This window comes from Halictus rubicundus, chromosome 5, assembly GCF_050948215.1.
Source record: "Halictus rubicundus isolate RS-2024b chromosome 5, iyHalRubi1_principal, whole genome shotgun sequence".
NCBI lineage: Eukaryota > Metazoa > Arthropoda > Insecta > Hymenoptera > Halictidae > Halictus > Halictus rubicundus.
Window position 1 is genome coordinate 7011580 of NC_135153.1, and position 27516 is coordinate 7039095.

The window sequence follows — 27516 nt, forward strand, 5'->3', positions numbered from 1 at the left end:
AATTTGTTCACTAATCGTTAATGTAACTTCATTTCGACATAAACGTTGTTTATGTGAGTTCTATGCCGGAGACATTTCAGTTTTCTCTCGATATAAGGCGATGGGTTGGGACCGGCTTTCGTCCTATTTCGGATGAAGAAGAAGAGGGGATATAAAGATTTTCTTATTTCAAAATAAAAAGCGTACTCTTATAACGCAATAAAATTGAACACATTGACGGTCCAATCGACATTATCCCCATCGCGTTAATTGATATTTCTTATTAACACTAGGTTTACGGGACCCGTCAAAATGACGGGTTCCAATATTTTTAATTTAAAATAATTAAGATTCTGAGGATGTATACATGAAAAATTATTTAGTTCTTTGGAGATATATTATTTTTAAAATATGGCTAAAAATGTGGGTAGCACGTTCTTGTTATTTTTATAAAGTAATGCAAAATAGTCACTTGTAGTGCTCCGTAAACCTGGTGTCAAATATATTCTTGTTAAAACTCCTATTAAAAGTTGATTACTGAAACCCTTCGAATCGCTCGAATGGCGACTCTAAGGTGCCACTAAAAATTGCTACACTATTATTTAAAACAATTTTTACACTATCCTGGTACCCAAGAAAGTCATAAAAATTTCAGTGTTGTAAGTGCGAGTAATAGACTAAAAGGAAATAAATTATGCACAACGGAGATATTCTAGGTTAGAAGCAATGGTTTTAGAACAGCTCCCGAGTGCAAATGGTTAATGTAAAAACCCATAGAATGCAAGTATGTAGTTCTAATAATTTGATCACTCATTGTAAATACGAAAACTATTTCACCGCGTTGACACGTTGCTAACACTTGATCTGGTGGAAGAAGAAATTGATATAACTTCCAATAATTGTGCTACACCAAAAGGAAGATGTCTCGCGCCATGGGAGTTGTGGGAAGGTCCACGATTAAAAAGTCTTGACCACGGACCACAGACTATGAAAAACTGCGTAGGTAATTACCGGTAGGCTGATTGGCTAATTTCCGGGTACGAGGAGAAACTTGGAAAAAGACTTTCGACTTACCGGACGCGTCGACCGCCGCGAAGATGAGGAAGAGGCATGCTAGGGCAGTCCCCATGAGTCGAGGTGGATGCCCCATGACGTCCCCGTAGAGAGAAGCCCGATCGTAGTAGGCCTGTCACACAATATCAGCTGGGACACGAGAGAAGCGGCCACGGTAGAACACCACAAAAGCTCCGATGCTTTTCTTCGTGCGTGCTTTTATGCTCTCGCGGGTCCCCTCTCCCTCTGCCTTCGGCTGGCTCTTGTCGCCGTCCTGTGTCCCCATGGCGGCTCTGGACATTGGCATACGGTTCGTGTGTACTCTATTCATCACGCTGACACTGAGATAACGAGATCCCGTGCGCCGTCGCCCGCAAAAGGAAACAGCCGTCAGCGCGGTTCGACGAGAACACCGGGTCAGGCTCCTTGAACGTTTACCTGTGAGTACCCGCGCGACGATTAGGCTATAACCCCCTATTGCGCCACAACCAGCCGCGGTAGACGCTCGGACGCCCGCTACCCCGTCATTCGTTTATTCGTCATGCTACTCGTGATCGTTCATTGTGTACAATATCGTGGCCTTCGGATTTTAGTGTCTCGATGACGGTCCGCGTGCTCGGTCAATCCTTCCAGAGATCATCGATATACAGTGACTCCCACTAATATTCGGACACTCTTAAAAATCGCATAACTTTGTCAATATTGGACTATGCTACTTGAATTTTTTTGAGAAGTTAGAACAATTGGATCGCTAGATAACGTGACAAAAGAAATGTTCGATTAAAATTGCAATTAGTCGAAATTATAAAGAAAGTACTAAAAGTTGTATTTTTCAACTTTTTTGTGCGGGCTTGTATTAAAAATTTGAAAAGTACGTTTTGTACATCTGTAGCAATTATACAGATTATACATTGAAGATTTTATAGGTAGATGAAGACAGTTTTTCATGGGTAGATGGAAAAATAAAATAAATTTAAATTTAAATGAATCTAATTTAAAATTGTTACGATTCTAAGGATGCATACGCGAGAAATTATTTAGCAAATTTATTGCTTTGGGTGTATGTTGTTTTTAAAATATTGCTAAAAGTGTGGGTAGCACGTTCTTGTTATTTTTAGAAAGTAATGCAAAATATTCACTTTTACAGTGCTCCGTAAACCTAGTGTTAATTACATTGGGCGAAAATTGTTCGGTTGTTCGCAATTTATTATTAAGAGAGGATACGCATTTGGAATTTGCAATGTGTGAAACGTATATTTTAAATTTTCTTTGCGCGTTTAGAGAGAAAACTGGAAAAAACAGTATTCACTATTTCCCTCGAAATTTTGTTAGGATTTTATTAAACATATAAAGAATTCTAGATTGAAAATAAAGTGAAAGAGTTTCAATATTTCCAGGAGTGCCATTTTCATAATTTGGCTCGTGAAAATTGGCATTTGTACGAGCAGTCCACCGCTTTCTTTGAAATTTTGTTTTATTGAACGTAAATTTGAAGGAATTTGTGTAGTTAAATTGTAAAGAATTCTGGATTGAAAATAAAGTGAAAGAATTTCAATTTTTCCAGGAGTGCCATTTGTATAATTCGTTCTGTAAAAATTGACATTAGTATGAGCAGTTCTCCATTTTCTTTGAAATTTTGTTTTATTGAACGTAAATTTGAAGAAATTGGTGTAGTTAAATTGCACAGAATTCTGGATTGGAAATAAAGTGAAAGAATTTCTATTTTTTCGGAAGTGCCATTTTCATAATTTGTGGTCAAACAAAATGTATAGATAATTTCAAGCTTTAGTATTTTACATTTTCTGTACAAATTCTTATTTTGCGACTATAGCGAAAAAATGAACATTCAAAACAATTTTGTAATATTTTTAGACATTAAGAACATTAAGAAATTATTGAAAGAAATATAGTGAATGGAATTTGTATTGAAAATTGGAATTTGTGTAAACATCTGGAGTCCAGCAGGGTTTAATATTTCAAAGAGCATGAATTTACTGCCACTGTTATTGTAAGGGATATTCCCTTCCCTTTTTTTTTCCCCAAAAGACGCCTACAGGTTCTTGAAGGAGCGGTCGGAGACAGTGTCAAATTTTCACCCACATCAACCACCATGGTGTCGCTATGGGGGTGCGCAAGGGAGGGCTAGAGGGAACTCCAGCAACTGGTGTCTCTATTGAGAAACGTAGGTTTTTCCCTGCCAGCATATTGTCAGGAGACATAAATAACCTAGTCTTGTCTTCATTAGTCGCCTGTATTTTGTTACAGAGATTTATGGGTGAAACATGAACCAGTAAAAATACTAAAAGAATTTATAAATATTATATCATTTGCAAATTACTAAAATTAATTTACGAATATTATATTATTTCCAATCTACTAAATTGACTTTAAAAATATTAGTAAACTATTTGTATTTTATTAAAATGAGTTGAGACATGTTATAATATTATTTTACTTATTCAAAGAAATTCAAGAATATCGTAATTTCATGGAAAAAAGAAAATCCTAAGTTCTTTCTACTTCGCATATTTTCTCAGTTCGTATATAAAATAGCAACATAATCGCAGAAGAATTAAGATTTTGCAGAATTTAAAATGAAAAATGCGCAGATTTTCATCCGTGGAGTCTGTTAAAAAAAGAATAAATACTTCCACTTTTCTGTCATGTGATGTTTTATATACTTAATTAAAGAACGATTAAAGAAACAGCAAGAATTTATGAGGCAGGTATTGCAAATACTTGGGAAGCCGCAAAAATGCACACCTCGGTCATGAAATCCGTATCTGGTAAATGAACGTGGTGTGCGCAATCTTCATGGCCATCTCCAAACCTGCAATTACACCACAATTCGCCGCACAATAGCCCAGAAACATTAGGTAACTCGTACATCTGTGAAACAATGCGGAGAGCAATAATAACATGTGTCGCAAAAAGAAGTAACAATACTCTTGATAATTAAATCGTTAAACGAATCCATATTGTATTCCGTGAAGTGTACGACACTTTATTCTATCCAATTTTGAATATGAATTAAGGAATTTATAGGTTTTTAATACGCTTCGCAATTCGGATGTTGATTATTAAATTACAATACTTTACAACTAAATTTGTAATTTCCGTTAATTATGTTTTCGTTGTTACAACAAAACATAGCATTTAACGACACATTTGTTCACTTAAAAGACTTTATTCGCTACGATATTATTATTTATATTTTAAAATTTTCAATATTTGGTTCTCAATGGTTAATGCATTCAGTATTATTAAAAAACTGTACGAATTTTGATAAAATGAAGAATTTCTCGCGTAAACAAATTAAAATCAGAAATTCGAAAACGTAGGAAAGAAATTGATTTTCAAAATGTGTTTTGAATGAAAAGGTAGCAGAATATAAATTGCTTGATGGTTTCATTGAAAATCTATTTAAACATTTTACACATTTCATGGAAACTGATTAATTCATTAATTTAAGGTTTACAGATTCTGAAAAATTAGTTATGTGTAATAAACATTAAAATGTATGAACCAGAACGAATAATATTTTCTTCGTTGTCATCATTAGCAAGATTTAAACAAATACCGAATTAACTGACAAAAATATTAGTAGTTTACAGATTAATAATTTATCATATCAGATATATCTTTGACTTTTTTAATTTAATATATCTTGTTTTCGTCTGTACCAGTGATATGTTTGAAAATAAAAGTGTAAACGTGTTTTTCGGTTCTGATCGTTGTGTCCTACACAGAATTAGTATTGGAATTGTTATCAGATCACTCAGAATTATTCACTGTACGCATACTCTACCCTAACATGGTCTACGTTAGTGATACGCAAGAACGCCAGCGCATGCACAGATAAGATTGACTTTTCCAATGATTCCTTCGAGTTATTTGCACTTGAAGTTTACGGAACAGACTATATGCAAATGTTCTCGACCTATTTCTATTTGTGAATGATGCATCTTTTGTTGCAGTCTATTATTCTCCGTGATAAGACCGTGTTTACAACAGTTGCACGAAAGAATGCTTCCGACTGCAGCCATAACAACTCACATTTGTTTATGAAGCAATCCGTGGTAAATATTTTATTAATTCTATTTTTTTTTAATAACATTTTTAATAACTATTTTTTTAATAACATTAATTTACTTATTATTGGCACTTTATCTAATTCTTTGATACATAAATAATAATCAATAATAAAGCAATAAATATAATAATGATAATCTTTTTTAATCAATTTCCTGGTAAATCGCGAAATCATTTTTAATCGTTCCGATTGAAAGATCGAGTGAGTCATTGATTACATAAATATAATGTTGAAGACACCATAGGCAGCGTAAGCAGATAATCACACATACATACTATGATCATCATAATTTACAAGACCGTGGATTTATATCACACGTGTCGGTTTTTTTTTTCTAAATAGTTGGTAGGAAATCTCTACGTTCGCAGAAACGCTGCAGTCATTCATGGATAAACAAGTATCTAATAGGGTGATAAATAGCACCCTACTCGCGATTTTTAGAATGCGGATTTTGTGCAGATCTAGCACTCTGAGAATCACGATCAACGATGTAGTGATATGATGCAATAGAATATAATAAAATATAATGCAGTGTAATAAAATACAATAAAGTATAATAAAATATAATGGAACATAATAAAATAGAATACAGTATAATAAAATATAATAGAATATAATAAAATACAATAGAATATAATAAAATACAATAAAGTATAATAAAATATAATAGAATATAATAAAATGCAATACAGTATAATAAAATACAATAGAATTTTCGTACAAATTCAAAACAGACAATGTCCCTGCCACAATAATAGACATGTTGGGAGCAACACTGGCTGCGAATATCAAACAGTATTTCACTTCAACGTCCACAATGTCAAATAGGACGTCTCTCTGCGTCAGGTGTTAATGTACAACGAAGTGAACAACGGGACCATTCGAATTTGCATTAAAATCGGATCAGGCGGCGCGCATCGCCATGGAAACCGCTGTAAAACGAACAAGACGAGACTCCGGGAAAATTAGCCGAAGTCGAGCTACGTAAAAAGAGTCCACGCTCGAGCCGGATTGCTTCGCCAGAGGGTTACGAACTACCTTTTAACAATTGTTCCACCAGATGAAATGCAATTCCGGTGGAACGGTTAGCCTTGCCGGAAATTACCCCCTACCCCTCCCTCTTCTCCCGCTGCCAACCTTATTCAGCGAGCGTGTTACAACGTTTTCGTTTCCTTCGCAAAAATACCCCGGGAGTGACGTACACACGGGATCCAGGGTTACAGAAAATTGTACGGAAGGTCGCGTGGGCTCAATGGGGTTCCGCCATTTTCTTCGAAGTTTCGTCCGAGACCTTCAACTTGCACCCTGCACTCGAGGAACGGATTGGCACTTATCTAGCGGATGAAGGATTGCAGTTTAACTTTGATACAAGACGATGGCCCGGGGCGTCTTTCGAAGTACAGTGATTTCTCTGTATATGTCGCCAAGACCTCTATGATAAATGGCGCGGAATTATCCCCACTACCGCGGGATATACCCCGTGAGGGTCCACGAATCTCGAGAGTCCTCGGACGCCGAGGAGTAGTGTGGATAACTCGGCGACATTTATCTGCCATGGCTCGGCGACATATATAGAGAATTCACTGTATTGTGGGGATACCAATTACTGTGCCTACATTAATTATCCTTATTTTTAAATCATAGCGAGTATTAAAGAAGAGATATTAAATTTTTTCTATTTCTATTATAATTTCTATTATAATTTAAAAAATGTATTAACAAAAAATTTACTTTCACGGGATTCGACTTTAGTTCATGTACAATGAGTAAAGCGAATTGAACTATACAAATGGTTAGACATCGTTCAACCTTGATGTGTGAACAACATCCATTGGAACACGGCAGAAGATGATATCAACTTACGTTTACATAAATAAAGAAAATTTCGTCGAGACCGAGCTATTTATGTGGTTCGATTGTCGCGTAAAAGTTTTTCCAAGGATATTTAAAATTATCGTACGGGTGGCAGTTCTCTCTCTCTCTCTCTCTCTCTCTCTCTCTCTCTCTCTCTCTCTCTCTCTCTCTCTCTCTCTCTCTCTCTCTCTCTCTCACACACACACACACACACACACAGTTTCGAGAAATAAATGTCAACTCCTAAGCGCAATCTTGATCCGACCGAAGGATGCAAAACGAAAGTTCGCTTACTTCTTCCCGGTCGCGAAAACTTAATCGAAAGTGAGCCATTTACGTAGTTCGACTTCCATTAACTCGCCAAGGGCTTCTAAAATTACTATTAGGTCCGCACTCTTCGAGAAATAAATGTCACCCATATAATTAGAACTTCGGTGTTCGTATAATCACATAAACATCATTTCTGCGAAATACAGAATTATTCGCAGTTTGATTACGCTCTAAAAGAAAACAAAAACAACGCGAATTTCATATAGTGAAAATTGCAATAACAAATTCATTCGATCTTCTCTGTTCTCAATAATTAAATAATATCTAATATATAGTCTAATATTATCATTTCTTCTTATTTATGCAATAAAAATATGATACCAAAATCGTTGACAATACTGATTTTTACAAAGTACATATGCAGCTTCAGACTCCAAAAGAATTTTTGTTTGAAGAATGATTGTTCTTTTCATCGTTATTATTTAACCGCATTTTAAACGTCGCTTTCAAAGGGTAAACATTCAAAGTAATATTTTTTTTGTCAGAAACTTCAAACGAGGCACTCTAGAAAAAAAGGGATGCTGTGCCCTCGGAAATTCAAAGTCAATTTTATTCTGGGTTGTTTCAGAGGGGATCGTAATACCGTGAATTTAATGTTTAATCGTGGCGCAGATAAATCGATTTATGATCGTCCCGTGTCACATGCAATCACGATTTTTTTTCTGTCCCGGAGGCCTGTGGCTTATCGCGTTACGCGATTCACTCTTTCTTCCTTTTTCTCCTTTTTTTTTTCGTTTGCACGTCGCTATTTCCGAAGCGAACTCGCGTTTTGCATTTAGCTCTAATTGCCGTCGGTGCAGCAACGGGGGGAGGGAAAAAAATAGATCAAGCTACAGGGAAATGCTTCGTTCATGCTGCACAATATTTTTGTTTAAAAGCTTGTATCTGCTTCGGGCCTTCATTTGTCGAACCGTTTTAACTTTTCGAATATGTACATGATAATGCGATCAATAAATCTGATAAAAATTCTCAATTAGTTTTCAATAGAAAATTTGCAATAAAAAATAAAAAAAAATAAGTTAAAATAAAATTATTAAAATTAACTTAAAATTATTTTTCTTACTTTAAATAAAATTTGTAATTTTGCATGATGCTCTTTCACCAAACAATATGTTGTACATGTTGCAAAATGAAGATGAACGGAATCAAGGGTTACAATGGCAAACGTTTCGTTCGCGGAATATTTTGAAAATCCTGCGACTTTGTTTTTCATCTGTATTCGTTTTAAATATCACGGCGAGGTGCGAAATTTTTGCACCTGGCTTATGTATTTTGGCTTCGGGCTTTGTTTTTGCGCCGCATTTGGTGTACATTGAAAATCGCTCTTTTGGCGCGATAGTAGCGAATGTAATATCGTGTCGCAAAAAGTTATACGCTTCTGGAAAAAGTAAATCTCGTTCACGATGGTTTCGCACTCACGCTCAAAATGGGATTGCGACTTTCAACGCCGGTATTTTCTTTTTTAGAAATTCTGACACGATATTTAGACCTGTAAATGGCAATTATTATATCATGCTCGAATGTGCTAGAAAACAAAACTGAATGGTGGCTTACGAGAAAGGGGCTTCGAGCTTTAAAATGAGGCACAACTAACATAATAATATAAACGTGGTCGTCTCGGCGATTTTATGCTTCCGGATTTTTTTAAAAATCGATTCTACAACCAAAAATTCTGAAATAATTCACTGTCGTGTGTGCTATTAGGTAGAATGTTCATGAATTTTTTCGTAATTTTTTATATATAATTCAGCCTACAACTAAGTGCTCACCCTATAACTACCCTTGCGGTAGAGTGATTTCTTTGGGATAGAGGGGTTTCTTTGGTGTGACCAAAAATCAATTTGGTTTGGGGGCACTTTTGACCCTTTACTCCCGTACTATTGTTTCACAGGAAATGATCATTCTTCAAATATTGGATTCATTAAAAAAAATGGAGTCCATTAATTTTCCTAGAAAAAATATTCCAGGGGTGTTCTTTTTTTTAGAGACCCTATAAAATTGTTAGATAAGTTGTTGGATTTTTCGCCGGGATAGAAGAGTGGCAAAGATGGCGGACCAAATCCCCCATAGCGGAGTTAACAAGTTTCATATCATCAAAAGTTTCTTTCAAACGGCGACACGCGAGATAAGGCGGATCGCTCGTTCCGGATCGGCGGAGCGCGTTACATAAATCCAAAAATACCTTGTAAGCACGACGAAAGTACAGATCCGATAACCCCGGGTATTCTAATAAATTATTATCGGCTCGGATATCGACATTGTTTATGCGAGTCGTCGGCGTTTTCGTTCTTCGGACTAGTTCCTCGGAATTTAAACTTCGCGACACGTAGAAAAGTCTCTAACGATGAATTGCACGCGATAATCTTCTAGGAGACAAGATTACGAGCTGAAATAATCTTCGGTACACCGAGGCCGGATGCGTAAACACGTTCTCGGCAGATAATTCGGAAGACACCGAACGAAAAAGACGGCTTTTACATTTTATGAAGTAAGCAACGTCGATTAGGCTCTTCGGAAATCTTTGGTAGCTGATAAGTTATGATTTTTCACTGTTTACCGAACCGAAAAGTCTTTGTTATCGGTTGGCGTTGGAAATGCAATATGGCGGCTTGCTCCGTCAACTTTTAAATACATCTTTTTGCTATTCAGAATTTTGTTCGAATACCAATTTTTATATTTTCTGTAACTCGTTTCGTTCATTGTTTATCTGCGTTACTTACATGTATTATGAATTGATGTAAGATGATGCAACATCACTCTTACAGCAAACATAACCTCACTTTTCCTGAACAGGTTCAATTTATTTGCTTGATTTGCTTGGTTCTAAGCTATGATGTAACGAACTTAATCAATAGGTATACGATATTGTTATTTAACTTATAATGCATGTCTTTATTATCAATTCTTGTGACTATCGAAGCCACGTACAAATGATTATGCTTTTTAAGTTTCAGCATACAAATCTGATTTGAGTCGTTCCAATTTAACAAATCACGTTTGCAATGTTATTTATAAACGTTCCTATTATTTTGATTTCTCTTTTGTTTCATTTTCTTTGAAAAACGACCATTTTTATTTAGAGAAATATAATTGATTAATAGTATGTACATTTACTATGCAACTCTGATTATTATTACGTTATTGGTCGATGAATAACGTATTATGTTTAGGTAAATAAATATTGTTATATATGCATTGACCCTGTTCGAAGAATAAACACTTCATTGCATTATCAACGAACCAATTAACGCATCGTTACGTTAACACGACTTCCTTTCCTTTGTGAATGGCTCTCGAGCCACGTGGCCCGCTGAAACAATGAATTATTATACCAATTGGAACGACTCAATTCGAACAGCGTCGCGCCCAGTTATTAATCCATTCGAAAATGACGCTGTGTGTAATCTGTGCATTCTTTCGCCGTCCGAGGCGTTATTAACATATTCCGGCTGCCGGATGGGCCCCCCCTACCGGAAATGGATTTTATGCCAGAGTTTGTGACGTACACGAGCATCACTGTCATCCAGATCATTGTTTTCACCGTGTGCTTGTTACACGGCTAATCGAAACTAACGAACGGCAGATTAAAAAGGGGAGAACATCTTTTTCTTCGTAATAGAGCACATCCATCTTTTTTGGCGTTTCTTATGAACAGGAACAATCACATGAAATTGATTAATCTGGGATTTGTCTGTTTGTACGTGCACTTTTGTGTGTGTGTATATATATATTTGTATATATTTGTACATACAAAATTTTACATATTTGTATATTGTTTGTACACATATTTTTGTATATGTTTTTTGTATCCATTTTTATTATACAACATTGATGCAAGAATAATATTGCAGTTTTTAAACATCAATGTTTACGTTGCAAATCGCAACATATTTCATGTGTATAAATAAGGAAGTTTTGCTGATATATAAATAAAAAACCAATGTTCATATTTTAGACGAAAGTATATTTTATGTGTACAAATAAAAATCTTTTGCATTCGCATAATATTGTAGACGAAAAACAAATCTGTTTTTTACTTCTGTAGGCTTAGAGTTTTGGAGATACCAAATGATTTTTTTTCTGTAAGTATCAAATGAAATTTTCTGGAACGTCTTCAGATACTTCTTGGTTAAAATCTTCTTTCTGATTGTTTTATGTTAAACTATATTGAACATACAGCAAGTACCAAAATTATAAAATTAAACATAGTCGATGTTGCCGAACAAGTGTCGTTTCCACGCGGTACTTTATTTAATGGTTGTTCAAGGAAATAAACTACGAACAAGGAAAAATTGTGTCAAAATGGACGTTTCCCGAGTAAGAATCATGGACTTCGTACGTTTCGATTCCTGAGTCATTTGTTTGTACCATGCGTTTGTCGATAGTGAAAGGACTCCAATTAAGTTCGACTAACGATCGTTTTGTTCCATTTAATGGCTCCTTATCGAATCGATTCGGTGTGTTTGCATTCTAATTGGTTAAACGGAGACAACATAACGGAAGTTGCACTAAAATAGAGCAATTATTCTTTTTTTATGCCACGGACAGCGTCGAATTTTTCTGAATGTAACTTGCCAGCATGAATCAGTTGCATAACGATCTCCGAATTCCAGAAAATTTTGTAATTTAAAATATTTGATCAAATCCTACACATTAGGCTCCTAAATTGGATTAAATACGGAAAATCTGAAAAGATTTTTACTAAAGCTTGTGCAACTTGTGATGCAACTAACTTGAAAATTTAGAATAATTCTTCGAGAAAAAGATTTTTGGAGAATTTTCAAAATTTAATATTTGATAATTTCAGATGTGACGTATACTCTGAAATTTAGAAAAAATTCTAAATTAGATTAAACACAGTATGGAAAATAATCTCTACCTGAAAATTCAAAATAATTTTTCGAGAAGATCTTTAGAGAATTTTCGAAGCTGGCAGAGCTATACTTATTTGTGAACGGATCAATTAAAAATTTGTGCAAGAATACGAAGCAGCTGAAGAATGCGTCAGCAGCTTAAATTGTAATTTCTAAATAGCAATAATAATTTCTTCCGATAACGATTGAAAGAAATACAGCCGATAACGATTTATCAGAACAGAGGATGCTCACGCTGCACTTCTGCAAATTAATCGTTTGCTATTTGTTAATCTAGACAGAGCAACAAATTCGAAGATGTTGCATAAAACGCAGGTGCAACGTATCCAATTAGTACAAATATATCGATAATGTTCGTTATTAATAGCACAGCTACAATGCTGCAATTGTTTAACGGTCATTATAATGAATCAACAATGTTATCTGAACTTGCAAAGTTGCATTTTTGATCGGAGATAACAAGACTGCGGATATTATGCGTTTATGATAAAAATGAGTAGATAAAAGGCAAAATAGATAAAGATACTGTACTATTTTCAACTTATTAGAATTGTTAAGAAAAGTAATGAAGGTCTACATAACTCCAACTTCTAGCAATTAATGCGGGCAATTATTATTTTGCATAAAAATCTACAGTTTACAGATAATGTAATTTATTACATACAAACGTGTATTGAACGCATTTAATAAATTCTACCTATCCTAAATATGGAAAAATAAATTCTGATTATTATTTAACGTGTGTCATAAAAAATGTTTGTTAGTAGACTGATCTTATACACTTATGACAAAAATGAATGGATGAAATGCAAAACCGTGAATAAATAAAAAAAAAGTAAGAATAGTTGAAGTCCCTTCAACTTACAAAAATTATTGAGAGAAAAAATAAATTTTTATTCAACTTCAACAATCATTATTTTGCATAAAAATCTGCTATCTATTTATAATTTTTAGATGCACAAAGCTCATCCAGAAATATTGCTACAGCTGAAATGTAATGTTGTACATTTTTTTTATCTTTTTGTTTATAAAAAAACGGTTTATAGATATTGTTCTATTTATTTAAAGCCGGTGATAATAAAAGCTTCTTCGAAGCGAAAAAAATATACAGCAAGCGAAATCGCATTCGGCCATTAATTACTAATGATTTTGTTGCTATCGACTATTATACAACCGTTTCGTAACGCTGCTACAATGTTTGTTACGATTCGTAACGCACACGAGATAACACGCGAAAGAACGAAATAAATGCAGAACACTAATTCTTCGAAAAATGATACCGCAAAAGTGTGACTTAGTTTAACGATGACCGAGGATATCATAACTCGTGAGTAGAGATTACGAGATGAATATTCAAAGCGATGCAAAACAAAATCACAATCTCATTGAAGATCAATAAAAATTTCTGTTCTGTGTTGAATTTTAGTGGTCAGACGTGCTATTTTGAAAACGATAGTATCTTTATTGTCAGTCAAATTATTATATTTTATTAATCGGGCTTTAATATAATAATAGTATTATACGTGTAGTATTTAGTATAGTATAGTACACAAATCAATGTAATATAGTATAATACGTAAATAAATGTAATATAGTATAATAATTAATACAGTATGTTACATAAATAAATGTAATCTAATGTAATAAATAATATAGTCTATCAGTACAATAGAATTTAACATAAAAATCTTACAAAATTGAGATACCTTTGTCATTCTTACATCATGCATAACCTTCTTGAAATTAGTATACATATGTGGATGTCGATCCATTATTTTCAATTCATTAAGATCGTTAAAGAAAAAAAAAATTTAATCTGTCTTCTGCTTCTTGCAATTGATCCAAACAATTTTTATTTTGCATAGAATTTTTATTTCAATCTGCAGTCCAGTCATGACGAAATATTTCGTTATACTCGTTTCAGCGGGATTCCAGTGCAACAGGTCCAAAAATCGATATAACATGTTTTATCACTGAGCTTGTCTTTATAATTAGTGGAAATATTTTTCAAATTGAAAATACGAACAATTCCAATGCTAGACGCTCGATTTGTTTGATCGAATAATTTTTGCCGGGGTTGGTACTTGTTTCTGGGGATTGTACAAGGATCGAAAGGGGAGGAATAACTCTGGGGAATCAGGATGAAAATTCAAAGATCGCGAAACGAGCAGCATCTCCAAGAGTTCGTGTCCACGGCTCAGATAACACCGTGACCGTTGCTCCGTGGAAGAATAAATAAATATTGGAGTCAAGAGTCCAAGCGTTCGCCAATCGCTCGTGTCGTCAACGGAACTCGGAAAACGTTTTTTCTGCACAAACATGACCGCGCTTCCGAATGTTCGCGAATCTGTCGCAGAACACCCGGAAATTGCGATGGTGACACATTGCAGTAGGGGTATAGAGATGTATTAGAGGTACCAATAAGTAATCAATTATTTGCAAAGAATTTGTTTTGCCTTTAGTTCTGTAACACGTATTCTTTTACAGTTTTCGGTAAAGCAGCTTGTGTTCAAAATATTCTAAAAAGTATAATTTTTTTTACAACCCTGTAATAAAATGGCGGCGTCCGTACCGTCCGAGGATCATATTCGTCATTCCATACTTTTTCATTTTCATGCGGGATTTAATGCAACGGTAACAACAAAGAAAATTTGCGATGTTTATGGAGATGTATTGAAAATTTGCAGGAAAGATGGCAAACTGTCCTTGATAATGATGGAGATTATATAATAAATTAAGAAATAAAAACTTGAATTTACTACAAAGTTTGTTTTAGATTTCAAAATAATTGATTACTTATGGGCCCCCCTAATATAACTGATATTAACTGATTTGCTTCAAATCATTGCTTCAATAATTAATATAGGCACAGTAATTGGGTTCCTTACCCTATTTCACGTTTTTCGATGCGCTGATGATTTTTGATACTTAATATGGGTTAATTGGCCCCCGAACAGCGTTAGCCCAGGGCCCCAAAGTTAACGGTCCACCGCTGCACTTTAATCGTGTTGTGCATTTTGCGGTCGCAGTTACAGGTAGAATTGAATGCGCCAGTAAGAAAGTTTTCTGTGAATTTCCGCCAAAAACGAAAGTCATATTCGCGTTCGGTGCGTCGAAACGAATGGAATGGAGTATAATAGGTGTCAAAAGGTGGAGGGGGCAATTGTAAAGTTCAGCCATTGTGGGGCAGCTGGTTGAAAAGCTGGTTTTCTGTGGCACCACGGTTATTCAATTTTCTGGGATCGATCCTCGAGGCTTCTTCTGTTGCTCGAGAGCACGCCTCGTGTCGGATTTCCGTGGCCGGCGGCGTGTCCGGCAGATCAAAGGCCGTGTCCGGCGCGCTGGGTATCGTTGGAAATCGTGTTGCGGATCGTCTCCGGCTCGCGTTTTCGAGGGGATGACAAACAAACGCACCTTTGTACCCTTTGATTACTCGACGGTACACCAGCCCCGATGGAGTTATCGTTGCTGCAACGGTGAAAGAAAATGGCACCGTATTGCAGGACAATAAACGCGCCGACACGTTACACAAGGGAATCTAGCAGCCTCTCTTTGACACGTCACCGCCTAATCAGAGAATCTCTTAAATTTCTATGAAAAATATGCATTTTTTCAGATTTTTTTCTAACATGTTTGCCTCATTCGAAAAATCTGAAAAAATACATGTTCATAGCCATAACAAGACACGACTACTATAATAATATAAACATGGTTGTCCGATAACTTTAATACAAAATCGGCAATTCGAAACTTCTGGAATTTCTGAAAATTCGATTTCGCAGTCCAAAATTCGGAAAATATTCACAATCGTGTGTACTACCAGGTAGAATGTTCGTGAATTTTTTCGTAACTTTTCGTCAAGTAAAACGGAAGAAATCGAGCATAATTCGTTAAACCGTGTTCACTCTGTGACTACCCCTGTGATAGGGGTACGGATTTCAAACTGGCCACAGACGGTTTTCTTTGGGGACCCTGTCGAATGGAATGAAGATTAATTAGGTTTGTAAAAAGGTATTAAGGTAGAATGGTAAAAAAATATATTTTAAGAAAATACAGTGAATTCTCGATATATGTCAACAACGAGGGTCTTGCTAGCGTCGTATATCGTCCAGGAGACATACCCGAGCCGTGTTATGTTTACCGAGGTCTTTCGAGCTTCGTTGCCCCTCACGAAGTATACCCCGCGATAGTGGGGATAATTCCGCGACGTTTATCATCCAGGTCTTGGTGACATAAATATATAGAGAAATCACTGTACTTTGATTGAAGAACATTTCGTAAGGCCGCCTCCTGGCCCGAGCCTCAATCTCGCATAATTCAATTTTATTTCGCGAAACATCATCCCCGGGATCCGGTACGGGGCCTGTGTTTAACGGGAGAGGGCATCCGGTGTAAAGCACGCATGCACGTTCTCGCCGTGAATCGTTGAACTTTAGGTAATGCGCCGCGACATTTCCAGTCAGCAATTTATATTGATCGAATAACATCCAGGTACGCACGCCGGCAGTTTTCGTCCGTCTCGTGTGTCGTTTTCAGAAACGCTACACCTTTCTTCTCGTTGACCAACTATAATCCGGCAACCGGATAGTCACGCGGTCTGTTCGCGTAATTAATTAAAATCAGCTGACTACAAATTATTGCTACTGACTGCTGGGTAATTACATGCCGATTGATTAGGCTCTGTTGCCTGATGTTGCCTCTTCGTCGATCGAATAGTTGGGACTATTAATTAAGATGGCCATTCGTGTTAATTGACAAGTGACGAATTTCCTGAAGTATTATCGATTGATTATTCGATGAGAATAATGATAAATTTCGGGCGACAATAGTTAATTTTTATATTGTAATGAGATTTTGATAGTATTTATTAAGGATTGCTATAAACTGACCGAAATATTAATTATTTTTTTTTTTTTTGGTTTTAATAGTATTTTTACTATTAAATTATTTTCTATGTTTATTTACATTTAGTCAAGCAATAGATTAACTATCGATGACGAATGACTATAACATTCGTTCAGACAAATGTGATTAATTATCCTACAATAAGTTGATGTGATTATTTGTTAAAATTCCTGTCACTGTCAACTGACATAAAATCTTTATAATAATATTACCAACAGTTAATACCAACAGACTATAGTCTGTATTATGTATGTATACATAATATTTTAAATTTTCACGTTGGTGTAATTGTTAATGTCAAATGATTACACACAGTTCATACCTATTATGCTTAAATCTTCACGCCGATGTAAGTGTTAATATTAATTGATTATCCATAATAGATAAATGTGGGAAATTTTCACTTTGATGTGGTGGTTGATGTCAGTTGACTATAAGCAATTCATACCTGCTATTGATCACTTAACTTCACTTGTGTTCGAGCAGTACAGTGTTATGCGACATTAGTTTCGTATAAACGATCAAAATAGTCATATTAATAGCTTTTAAATCTTGTTGACTGTAATATTTTATAGTATGCACTTTCAATGACCTAAAATGCCACTGACTCATTGTATGACTCATTATATTCGATGATTGACGTACGATTGTTATTTTCAACTGATTAAGGTGACTATAATTAAGTGTTATCTGTTAGAACGTGACTAGTAAACTGTAAAAAACCATAATAACTGAGCAGTCGAGATATAACTAATTAAAGTGATGTTAATAACGATACAATTAGAACTAGTCCAATCTTAAGCGCAAAAGTATTATTTAAAATATAAAATTTACGAATAAAAAATGATGACTTTTCTTATAATAGTTATGTTAGATAACTATTAAGAATATAAATTTATCAAACAAAATAATTCCAGTAAAATGTCAAACATAAATTTACCGAACAAGAAAATTTAAATGAGAAGTGAGAGGAACATAAAATACTCTAAGATAATTTAAGTAAACAATAAAAGGAACATCAAAATTGAATAAGACAATCTAAGTGAAAGGTGAAAGGAGCACAAAATAGAATAAGACAATTCAAGCAAGAATTCAAAGGAACATTTTATCGAATAAGAAAATTGATCTCCTTCATTTTCCACTTAATCTTTGGTGCTTTTACAATACAATTATCCTTAATGACAGCTTTATTATATTTTTCCACTCCTTTTATCAGAGAGCTTTTATCACAGTTTCGAAAGGAATACTCTCCCAGCAGACCGTTCTCGATTATTATCTCGCAAGACCGATTCACTTTGGTATTATTGTTCAACAATTTAGCAACTGCGCAAGGGCGGGACATTTGAAATCTGAACGATTACGGTTCCGAGTGTGTATTCGGATCACGATACATTCGACTGACGTCATCGTCCGTATAAATCTGTGTGAACGATATCGAGCAGTGACGTAATCGGACATACGTGATCCGAATATTTGCGTGAAATATTAAATGTAACATACGTGAACAGAAACTTCCGATCTGGCTGCATCAGATTGCGTGTTTTGCCTAATAATAGAAAGTTTCGCTATTAGTATAACGAATTTAGAATATTACTCAATGGTGTGACATCAGTAGCGGCTTCATCGATCATTGTTAACCCTTTGCATTTCGAAATTCTTCATCCATTTTACTCAATAAATCCTTATCATTTTAAGTGTTTTGTTTAAATTGTACTTCAGTTGTATCTTGATTGGTACTAATTTTTAATAAAATTTTTTACTGACTATATGTATATAAAAAAAAATATAAAATTTGATATGTGTATTGTTTATCTAAGAAGGGAACATATTCAAGTTACACAAGCCGATTCTAATAAAACTTTGTGAGATGTAGCTCTTAGAAAAATATTCGACACATGTTTTTTTTTATCGGCCGTCGTCCACATTGAAGTGGTGAAAACAACCTTCAAAGTTGGAGGTCAAAAACATATTTTCTTAATTATCTCTAATAAGAAATAGATCTGCGAAACCAGATTTCAAATATTTCAACTATTTGTTTGAAGAATATTTTAAAATTAAACATTTTTTGCAATCTTTTTCATTTTTCCTTCCAAATTGTTAATCGATTCTTATATAAGCTCGTATTATCTATGAATAAAAATATGGTTGTTGCGCTCCATCTTGTTAATTCCTCCCGAGTAGGATACGCCGTAATTAATAAAATATTCCATTGATGACAGCGAGCGTGTTAACAAGAGATATCGTCGCCAAGAATTTCTTCCATGCAGAGGTCGTAGCTGTAAGATAGTAAACGTTGTTTATGGTCGGAATCAATAGCTTGAACTTTAATGATGTCCCCCGAAGGGATGAAATAACGTAGGCGGGATGCAATGGAATTAACAGTAACAGGTGACCGGACAATGTCGTCACGTCGGGAACTATGTTAATGAACATTAGGCACGCGAGACTAAATTTTCAGAAAAGTTGCGGCGCTAGAACGCGTCACGTGACCCGGCCGCGGCGCAAGCAAGGAGAGTAGCACGGTGGAAGGGGAAATTAGAGTGGGGGAACAAGTCTTGATCTGGCGACACTGATCGAGTCAGACCAGTAATTGTATCTGTCATGAATGTAAAAGTTTTGTCAAATTTATGAATAATTGAGATGATAACACGAGTGAACAACTTTTTTTATCATATTATGCTACAATATAGCCTCTTATACAAATTATTAATTCTACCATTTTTAAACAAATTTTGCGTGCATTTTACGTATCCCTTGGAAACATTTTGTAGATTTAGATAATATAAAATTTGCATTATACAAAGCAATAGCACCCCTTGTCATGCTATATTCTAGTGTACGTTATTATAAACTAAACTCTGCTGTTTTAAATAAATTTCGCGTAAATTTCACGTATCCTGCGGACACATTTCGACGCATAACAATTTAATAAAAATCCGCCAGCAGTTTATCACAATATAAAAGTATCGTCGAGTGATACATTGCTGTTGGGGCGATTCGCATGAACGCGAGTGCCGACAGGAATGTCGGAGATTCGGGGCTTTAACCTCCCTCGAGTGGAATTCGATTCTCAACTACACGTAGAAATAGACAGTACGAGGCAGAACGTTCCCTCCACCTGTTGAGTAGGATTGCAGAAATGGAAAGGAGATATTCGAACGGATTTTGTAATAAGGGAATAAATCGCTTCTGCTGGGACAATTATTGGAAATCGTAATTCTCAATTAACGTCGCGAATTAATCATTCTTATCGCCTGCCGCGAAACCTTGAATGAACAATGGTAATACAGATTTTTCTAATAACCATCGCTTTGCATAAACCGAGTTGTTCGACCAGAATGAATCTTCACGGATTAATTTGCTCGAATTGGTGTCGCGTAGCTTCACTGTATCGTCGGTTTTATTGAGAAGTAGATACCCACCTGAGTAAAATAGCTTTAAAATAAAATTGCATCCGCAGTTATGGATTTCACGGATTCATTAACGCTTTAATGTAATTTAATTCGATTTAACCACTCGATTACCCTTTAACGTTTAAACTAGCATGTGTCACAGGAACCTAACCATTTCAGATTTTAAAACAATATAAATGATTTTGAAATTCAAATAATAATATTACAGGTCGTTGGATTCGTCTTGACCTCGGCTATCGTATAGCGATAATAAAAATATATCATTCTATTTAAAAAAACTTCGATGACCTTGAAATCTCGAAAAATATAACCTTGAACAAATTTTTTTGCTTATCATAATATTTGCCCCTCTGAACCAACTAATGTTTTCCTCTGCAATTTTCTTCTATCATAAAAACCAAGCGAGATATTTTAGATGCTCGAGTTAGGTGAAACACACTGTATATTTACAGGAATTTTCTCCTCCTCGTAGGAAACGATTAAAAACAATGGAGCTCCCAATAGCGTTCGAACAGGGAATAGATAAAGCGAAGGGTCAGTGAAAAACATTATATTTTAATTTGCCGTGGAAACGGTTGCCTCATGCTATAATATAGCATGATCAACGCCTCTCGGAAGATAATTTTGCATCGGAGGAGATACTCCAGTAAGAAATTTTCCGAGCATCAACAATGCCAGTAACAGTACACGTTGCGAATTGGAAAAATGCGGATAACGCTCATTGATAAACGGCACGTTCGCTCACGATCGAGTTCCCTGGCACGTGTTTCTTTTAGGTCGCGTTAACGCATCCACAGCGGTTTTTCTATTTTTCAATGATTATCTAATCGCGTCGCGGAAAGTCATTGAACAGTACGCGTACACTGAAACGCGAGCCCATTAAAATTCTGCATAAATGTTCGCGGCGAATGGGAAAAGCAACGTTCAACAACAATAATACCTGCTCCCATTTTCAAGCTCGAACCCTCTACTTCTCCCCTCCATCGTTCATTTTTATCTAATTGTAAGTTATTTTTTCATGACACAACGACTGGGAAACTGAAGACACTTTTATTGGCCGGAAATGTTACAAATTGAAACGTCTCTAAGAACATTGAAAAATTGATCTCGTGACTGAAACCACCGTAGATTTCAAGATTGAAGCCACCTCTTTAAAACAAATACTTAAAACTTGATCTACGAGTTTTTCTAATCGATCTATCCAGCTTTGAATCAGAGGTGTACTGTCACCTTTGTTCTTCCTTTTTATTCTATAAAACAGCCCCAAAATATCGTAGATTAAGATTTAAGCAGTCGTTGTGAAGGAGAAGATCCAATCTTCGAGTCTGTAATAGATTTATTAAAAAACAATTTTTAATGATTTTACAGACGGTCCAACTTATAGCATTTTCGACCAAAAACGTGAATGGCAAAAGTAGGGGCTTCGAGCTTTAAAATGAGTCCAGGTTCATCGTTGTACTATTATTTTTATAAGACCAGTGTCGCCAGATCAAGACTTGTTCCCCCACTCTACCCTTCCCCTTCTACCGACGCCATTCCCCCACGCTTCCGTCGCGGCCCGGTCACGTGACGCGTTTCGCCTCTGTCGCGCATGAGTCACAGAGTCACATGACTAATCGGGTACTGGCATAGAGAGGGTAACTTTTCCCCTACATTCATGCTCCCTCCCCTAACCTGGCGACATTGTGGACAGGCCCGAGAAACAACTAGTTAAAACTGTATAAAAAATTGTTCTGCATGACGAAACGGTAACCAAATGAATTACGAGACAAAAGAAATATATGATAACGCGAGACGTAGTATCGCTTTGGAAAATATTCATGAAAATTGTTGAACTTCGCAGCGCTTGCATGTGACCGTCTCTTTAAATAAACGATCGCGAGGTACTTTGAAACAGACATCGTATCACCGCGGAGGAAATTATTCGAATGATTTTTACGTTTACTTTCGCAATTACATGGGCGTCTTTGTGGAACGAGTACAATGTTTCAACTTCGCCGTCCGCGTAATTGAGTATTGGCATGGGAAAATTGCGTTTCTTGTTTTTAAGTTTGCTTTTGTCGTAATGATAAATTTATTCAGTGAAGCGTAGCAGGGAAAAGTACTCCGCTGTTGCGAACTTTCTTGCTCGGGATCTTTTGATTTCCGTTGAACGTCTGAAGACTTCATTAGAGCTCTTCAAATCTCTTACATTTGCTCTCTGTAGTTTGTTCTTCTTGTTGGTTGGAACTCCTGCTTTCGATATAATTCGTATGATAAATCAATAGACTGTGGAGTTTTATGTAAAATACTAATGTAACGTTCGCCTACTTGTTATTTGTAACAGACCACTAATAGACGGAAAACATTTTGTTAAAAGAACTTTTTCGTTTAAATCAGTCAATAAATCAAGATATCAAGATTAATCAATTAATATAGGCACAGTAATTCGGTCCCCTACCCTATACAGTCAGACAGTCTCATAATTAATAGCACACGCTTCATATTAGAATAACATTTTTATAAATTGACCAAAAGACTTCAGTTTTTTTACCAAGCTGGATTAGTATACTGGGTGACACGTGGTGAAAATTTTGGCAAAACTTCGTTTAGTTGTTTTGTTTAGTGTTTCATAGACTCGTATAAGTGACGTACATGATGAAAATGTCATCGAAATTGATTAATCACGTCTAATCATGTTTTATTAATCCCATACTTCTAAAAGAACAACTCGAACAACAAATGTATCTACAATATTAGGTATTTCGTCGGCTAAAGCGCGTTACATGGTTAAATTACAAAGATCCATTACTTTCCCGAAAGTGCAGTCCAAACAATCGTCAAAACTATTTTGCAATTTCTGAGAAAACGCATTTCTCCTCGCGTATGCACGTTGGGATCGGTGGGACTTCGCACTTGCATTTTGTACAAGCCGAATCGCGCGTGTTCCCTCCGTTCAGTGTGTCGCCAATGTGCATCGTCAGGTGACCGAGTTTACACACTTTACTCTCATCTGTAACACGTAAGTAGAGGGAAACAACTGATATTCGTTGCTATTTGAATGCACAATTAATCGATTAAATACACCGATGTCTACGTTTGCTTGAGAATCCAGTCGACTCCCTTTCGAGTTGTAACAGCTCGATGAGATCTACATAGCGGTCGTAAAATTGTGGGCGAGGTTCTCGCAGATTGGAATGTGTTCCGAAGTTCGAATCAGTTCCAAATTCGAGCTTGTAAATACCAGATTCCAATTTGATAAGTACCTTGCACAGGGTGTCAAGAAATTACGCGTGAAAACCGTTAACAGCGTGATTCTACACCGTAGAATCGGCGAAGACCTGTTAAAAACGTCTGGGGTAGAATTGACCTTGACAGACTTTCTCAATATCAAAATTTGTTGTGTTTCTATCGTGGTCCTCTAGAACGGTTCATTTTTTACCCACGATTCCGTCGAGAAGTTTGTTCCCCTCAATGAGTAGAACACGATACAATCATAAAGAATTTTGATCTCGAAAATATCGGGGAAGATCAATTTTGCAAGAAACATTTTTAATTTTATAATTTGCTGACACCCCGTACATGGCTCAGCAAGTTCGAATTTCCGGCATAATTTGACTTTGCGATGCATATTAATTTTTAGATTTCGTTTAAGCATGCTAATTATTAATGGCAGCTGATTAATGAAATCAAATGGAACAAAAGTAGAACAAAAATTTCAATATCAAATCAAATTGTTGATCGAAAAGCTTCCTTGCTAATCGGGTGCATTGTTGACAAGAAACGTACCTGTTTCTGATTTAGATTTACCATCGTGGCCGGGAACAACGACATCATTGTCATTCGCTGTAAGAATACGAACATTCGATTAGAAATGATATCTGCGCAGCATTCTGTTGATAACGTTAAAAAACTTACCGCATCTAGAATCGGGAGTGCAACCAATATGCACGGATTCAGTACCATCATAGAGGGGCGCGCATTTATTATGTATTTGGTCGGGGTCGTTGAACCGAGCATCGCAAAGTTGGCGATTTGGCATCTTGCAGAAGGGTTCTACGTTTTCACCTGATCGCGAGATTCAACATAAACGTTCGCGCATTAGGACGCTAAATCTGTTCGATACTGTTGCGTTACAGATTCAAAATAATATACCTGTGTATCCTGGCAAGCAGACGCAGTCAAGTTGCGGATTAGAAAGCGGTGTGAACAAATTCCCGTCGTTATAAACGTGGCCGTCTACTTCGCAAGTCGCTTTCACTTCACCCTCCTCCACTGAACATTTAATTCAATTTAATTGCTTTAACACACTTAACAACCCTTTAAATAAAATCGATGTCGTTTCTTGAACGGAATTGATCGAATTAAGCTTACTCACAGCATACCCGCGTTGTCGGACAACAGGTGTCTAACGACTGTCTGATGTAACAATTTTTTTCCGTGGGTTCTTCCGGGCATTCATTGCCCTTAGAGTAATGGAAGTAGGCCGCTCTATCGATAAATTAGAATAACGCATTACACCGTTATCGAAATAAAATAGCTGGACTGTGGGTGTAATGCATTTAGAACAATACTGAGTAGCTGTAACGGGAAGCAGTGGAAAAAAGTAAAAATTCACCCATTTATTATTTCTACATACTGTAACACGATCGATGGCTGTTGTTTGGCGTGGTAAGTTCTGTGCTGAGCACATTTGCCGTCGAACCAGCGTCGCCAGTTGAGGAGAAGGAGCAAGAATCGAGGGGAAAATGTTAGCCTCCCTCCGCCATTACCAGGGTATACGCGACAGAGAATAGCGCGGTAGGAGGGGAAGCTAGAGTGGGGACACAAGTCTTGATCTGACAACGCTACCTCAAATGCTTGCTTCCCCCACCAACCTTCCTTCGTGCAGCGCGCACCTTCGTCGCGCTGCCTGGATAGTCTCGTGTCTTCGTTGCCCGACCATAGGCAACCATACGTACCTTCATAGCTCCTCGCATTATACAAAGCACGTCTTTTCTCCACAGCAACGGCATTTACTGGAAGGGGTCAGTGAGCGCTATAGCGGGGTCGGTTTCGCCACGACTGAGGCAAATGTGCCCGGCACTGGCGTATTTCATTAAAATGAGACGCTACGAATGAAACGTAATTTGTTGATTTAAAGTGAAGAGCAAAAATGGGTGAATCCTTTACTAGGATCTTTCATGCGATTAATTCCATGGAGCGTGTGCGGATTAGGGGAATACTGCCCGCGACAGCTATAGGCATTCTTTATTATGCATTGTTGATTAAAACTGTTTCTTTAGATATACTGAAATTAAGGGAAGAAGGGCATTCTGAAGTATCCTCTATTATTGCTTAAAGGTCCGTTGTCTGAAAGTGGCTAACAAATATGGTTATTGATATTGTTTGTGAAACGACTTGGAATTACTATCCCACAGTACTAACCTGCCTTTTTCCCCTTCCACACATACAGGGCCGGTATCGCAAAGTAATGCGTCCTCGTCCCTCAGCTTCTCGCCGATACTATATTCGTGGCCATTTACGTAACACTTGTCCTTGGACATTTTTTCCAAATGGCTACAATCGTACGCCCATGCGCAACAATCGTCGGGATTCTTGTATATCGGCTTGCATTGGATGTTGTCGTAATGCCCCCGAGGGCCCGGGCACTTCGACTTGTCACAGACTTCTTTGGAAAGAAAATCGATCAGTAATAATCGGTGATCAATCGAACGGTTTTCACTCGTCGAGCGATCGATGTCTTACCTTGAGAAGCGCAGCTTGCGACGAGAAGCACCAGTAAAACGCATCTCGATAGAAACGCACGAGAGTCACTGTACGCAGTCATTGTTGAAAAGAACGCATACAAATCGGCGGTCTCAAGATCGTGTCGCATCTTTTATAACTTGAATCGCGGCCGTTAATGCGGAGTATCGCAAGGAGGGGAGGGTGGGGTCTTCTATGTCAAGGTCCTGGAAATTCCTATGCTGCTTTATCAATTTGTACGAGCCACGTGCGAAGTAAATGCTGTACCGAAATTACGTGTAATGGATCGGTGTTTGAAAAATTACGTGCAAGTTTGTCCTTGACCGGGGTTTTCAAGGTCAAATTTTTTATTTTTGCACCCTAATCAAAAGAATAAAAATTCTCGAAGAAACCAAGGGTCCAGAGGCGATCGTTCTCTTAAAGAACTTAAAGTTTCGTAAGTTAATTTCTATTGATTCCGTTCATCTTTTTCACACTGGAATCTGTTCAAAATCATCTCTGGCAGGAAGTGCTCTAGATAAGCTTTCGCTTAACATGTTTAACATATAAAAGAAAAAATTGCAGAAGTTTATAATTATTATATTATTACTAATAATCAGAAAAGATTCCGATGAAATTTGTAGCATGCGTATAAGTTACCGTGACGCACAAAATCCGTTATTTACATTATCGCTATTTGCTCAGCTAAAAAAGTAAAAAAATATTGCATTTTCATTTTACTTATCATTCTAAGAAATTACAATTTCTGCAAAAATTTGTTTACACGTTGTCTAGTACACTAGTCTCTCTATAATTTAAACATTTCCAGAAAAATTGTTTCTTTCTATTTTCCGAATGCTTCTGGAGACGGCTTCTGAACGTCCTTTATCTCGATGCTACTTTTCATACTACTACTGTCAACCTTTGCCACACTTACCAATAATTATTTTGAGAAGTAAAATTGTTGTATTTAACTTCTACGAACGATGTGTTTACGTGGGAAATAGCATTAAATTCCTGCTCCGTGTTTGTCTTTTTGACATTTGACGTTTTCCCTACTCTGCGTCGAGTCGCATTCGTAAAACTCCGTTCCAGTCAAACCGTGATAAAGTTCACTTTCGTATCAACAGACCCGATAGTCCAGTAATAGTTCTATATCGGTATTCAGTGACTGCTCTTAGACCCCACACTGCCAATGCGTCAACACCGAGCATCGTAGATAAAACTACCTTTTATTATACATTCAAACGTGAACCGGCACCTATAAACACATTTTAAACGGAATATGTTTGAGTTGTTTGGTAAATCG

The 27516-nt window shown here is 36.4% G+C and overlaps 2 protein-coding genes and 1 long non-coding RNA gene across 6 annotated transcripts in view; 1 reads left to right on the plus strand and 2 right to left on the minus strand.

The window, feature by feature from the left end:
- Positions 1-1253, minus strand: part of Apolpp (retinoid- and fatty-acid binding glycoprotein apolipophorin) — a 43657-nt gene extending 42404 nt beyond the window's left edge. The window contains exon 1 of the mRNA XM_076787839.1: positions 1054-1253. Coding sequence (XP_076643954.1) covers positions 1054-1129 — 76 coding nt within the window. The 5' untranslated portion in view covers positions 1130-1253. The remainder of the gene's footprint in view (positions 1-1053) is intronic.
- An 87-nt stretch (positions 1254-1340) lies between these two features.
- On the plus strand, positions 1341-8422 carry LOC143354092 (uncharacterized). Its single transcript, XR_013082275.1, has 3 exons — positions 1341-1472; positions 5010-5111; positions 5972-8422. It is a non-coding gene; the product is annotated as an uncharacterized LOC143354092 (long non-coding RNA).
- Positions 8423-23160: 14738 nt separating this feature from the next.
- On the minus strand, positions 23161-26482 carry LOC143354095 (uncharacterized). Of its 4 annotated transcripts, none has more exons than XM_076787847.1 (8): positions 26479-26482; positions 26229-26313; positions 25908-26148; positions 24859-24971; positions 24636-24755; positions 24399-24548; positions 24270-24326; positions 23161-23493 (listed from the first exon to the last, which is right to left on the minus strand). In XM_076787847.1, exons 2-8 carry the CDS (start codon positions 26308-26310, stop codon positions 23327-23329), a joined length of 930 nt encoding a protein of 309 aa, XP_076643962.1. In that variant the 5' UTR covers positions 26311-26313; positions 26479-26482; the 3' UTR covers positions 23161-23326. The 4 variants fall into 4 exon arrangements, with proteins under 4 accessions (XP_076643962.1, XP_076643961.1, XP_076643959.1 ...); XM_076787846.1 differs by having other exon boundaries at positions 25908-26151; XM_076787844.1 differs by lacking the exon at positions 26479-26482 and having other exon boundaries at positions 25908-26151; positions 26229-26371.
- Positions 26483-27516: the final 1034 nt, after the last annotated feature.

Excerpts from the sequence above, each read along its gene's own strand:
- LOC143354095 (XM_076787844.1), bottom strand. The coding sequence starts at position 26,358 with ATGCGACACGATCTTGAGACCGCCGATTTGTATGCGTTCTTTTCAACA. Across the intron at positions 26,152-26,228 it reads CGCAAGCTGCGCTTCTCAAG|AAGTCTGTGACAAGTCGAAG; the intron begins GTAAGACATCGA and ends TTCTTTCCAAAG. Across the intron at positions 24,756-24,858 it reads TCCGACAACGCGGGTATGCT|TGGAGGAGGGTGAAGTGAAA; the intron begins GTGAGTAAGCTT and ends TTAAATGTTCAG.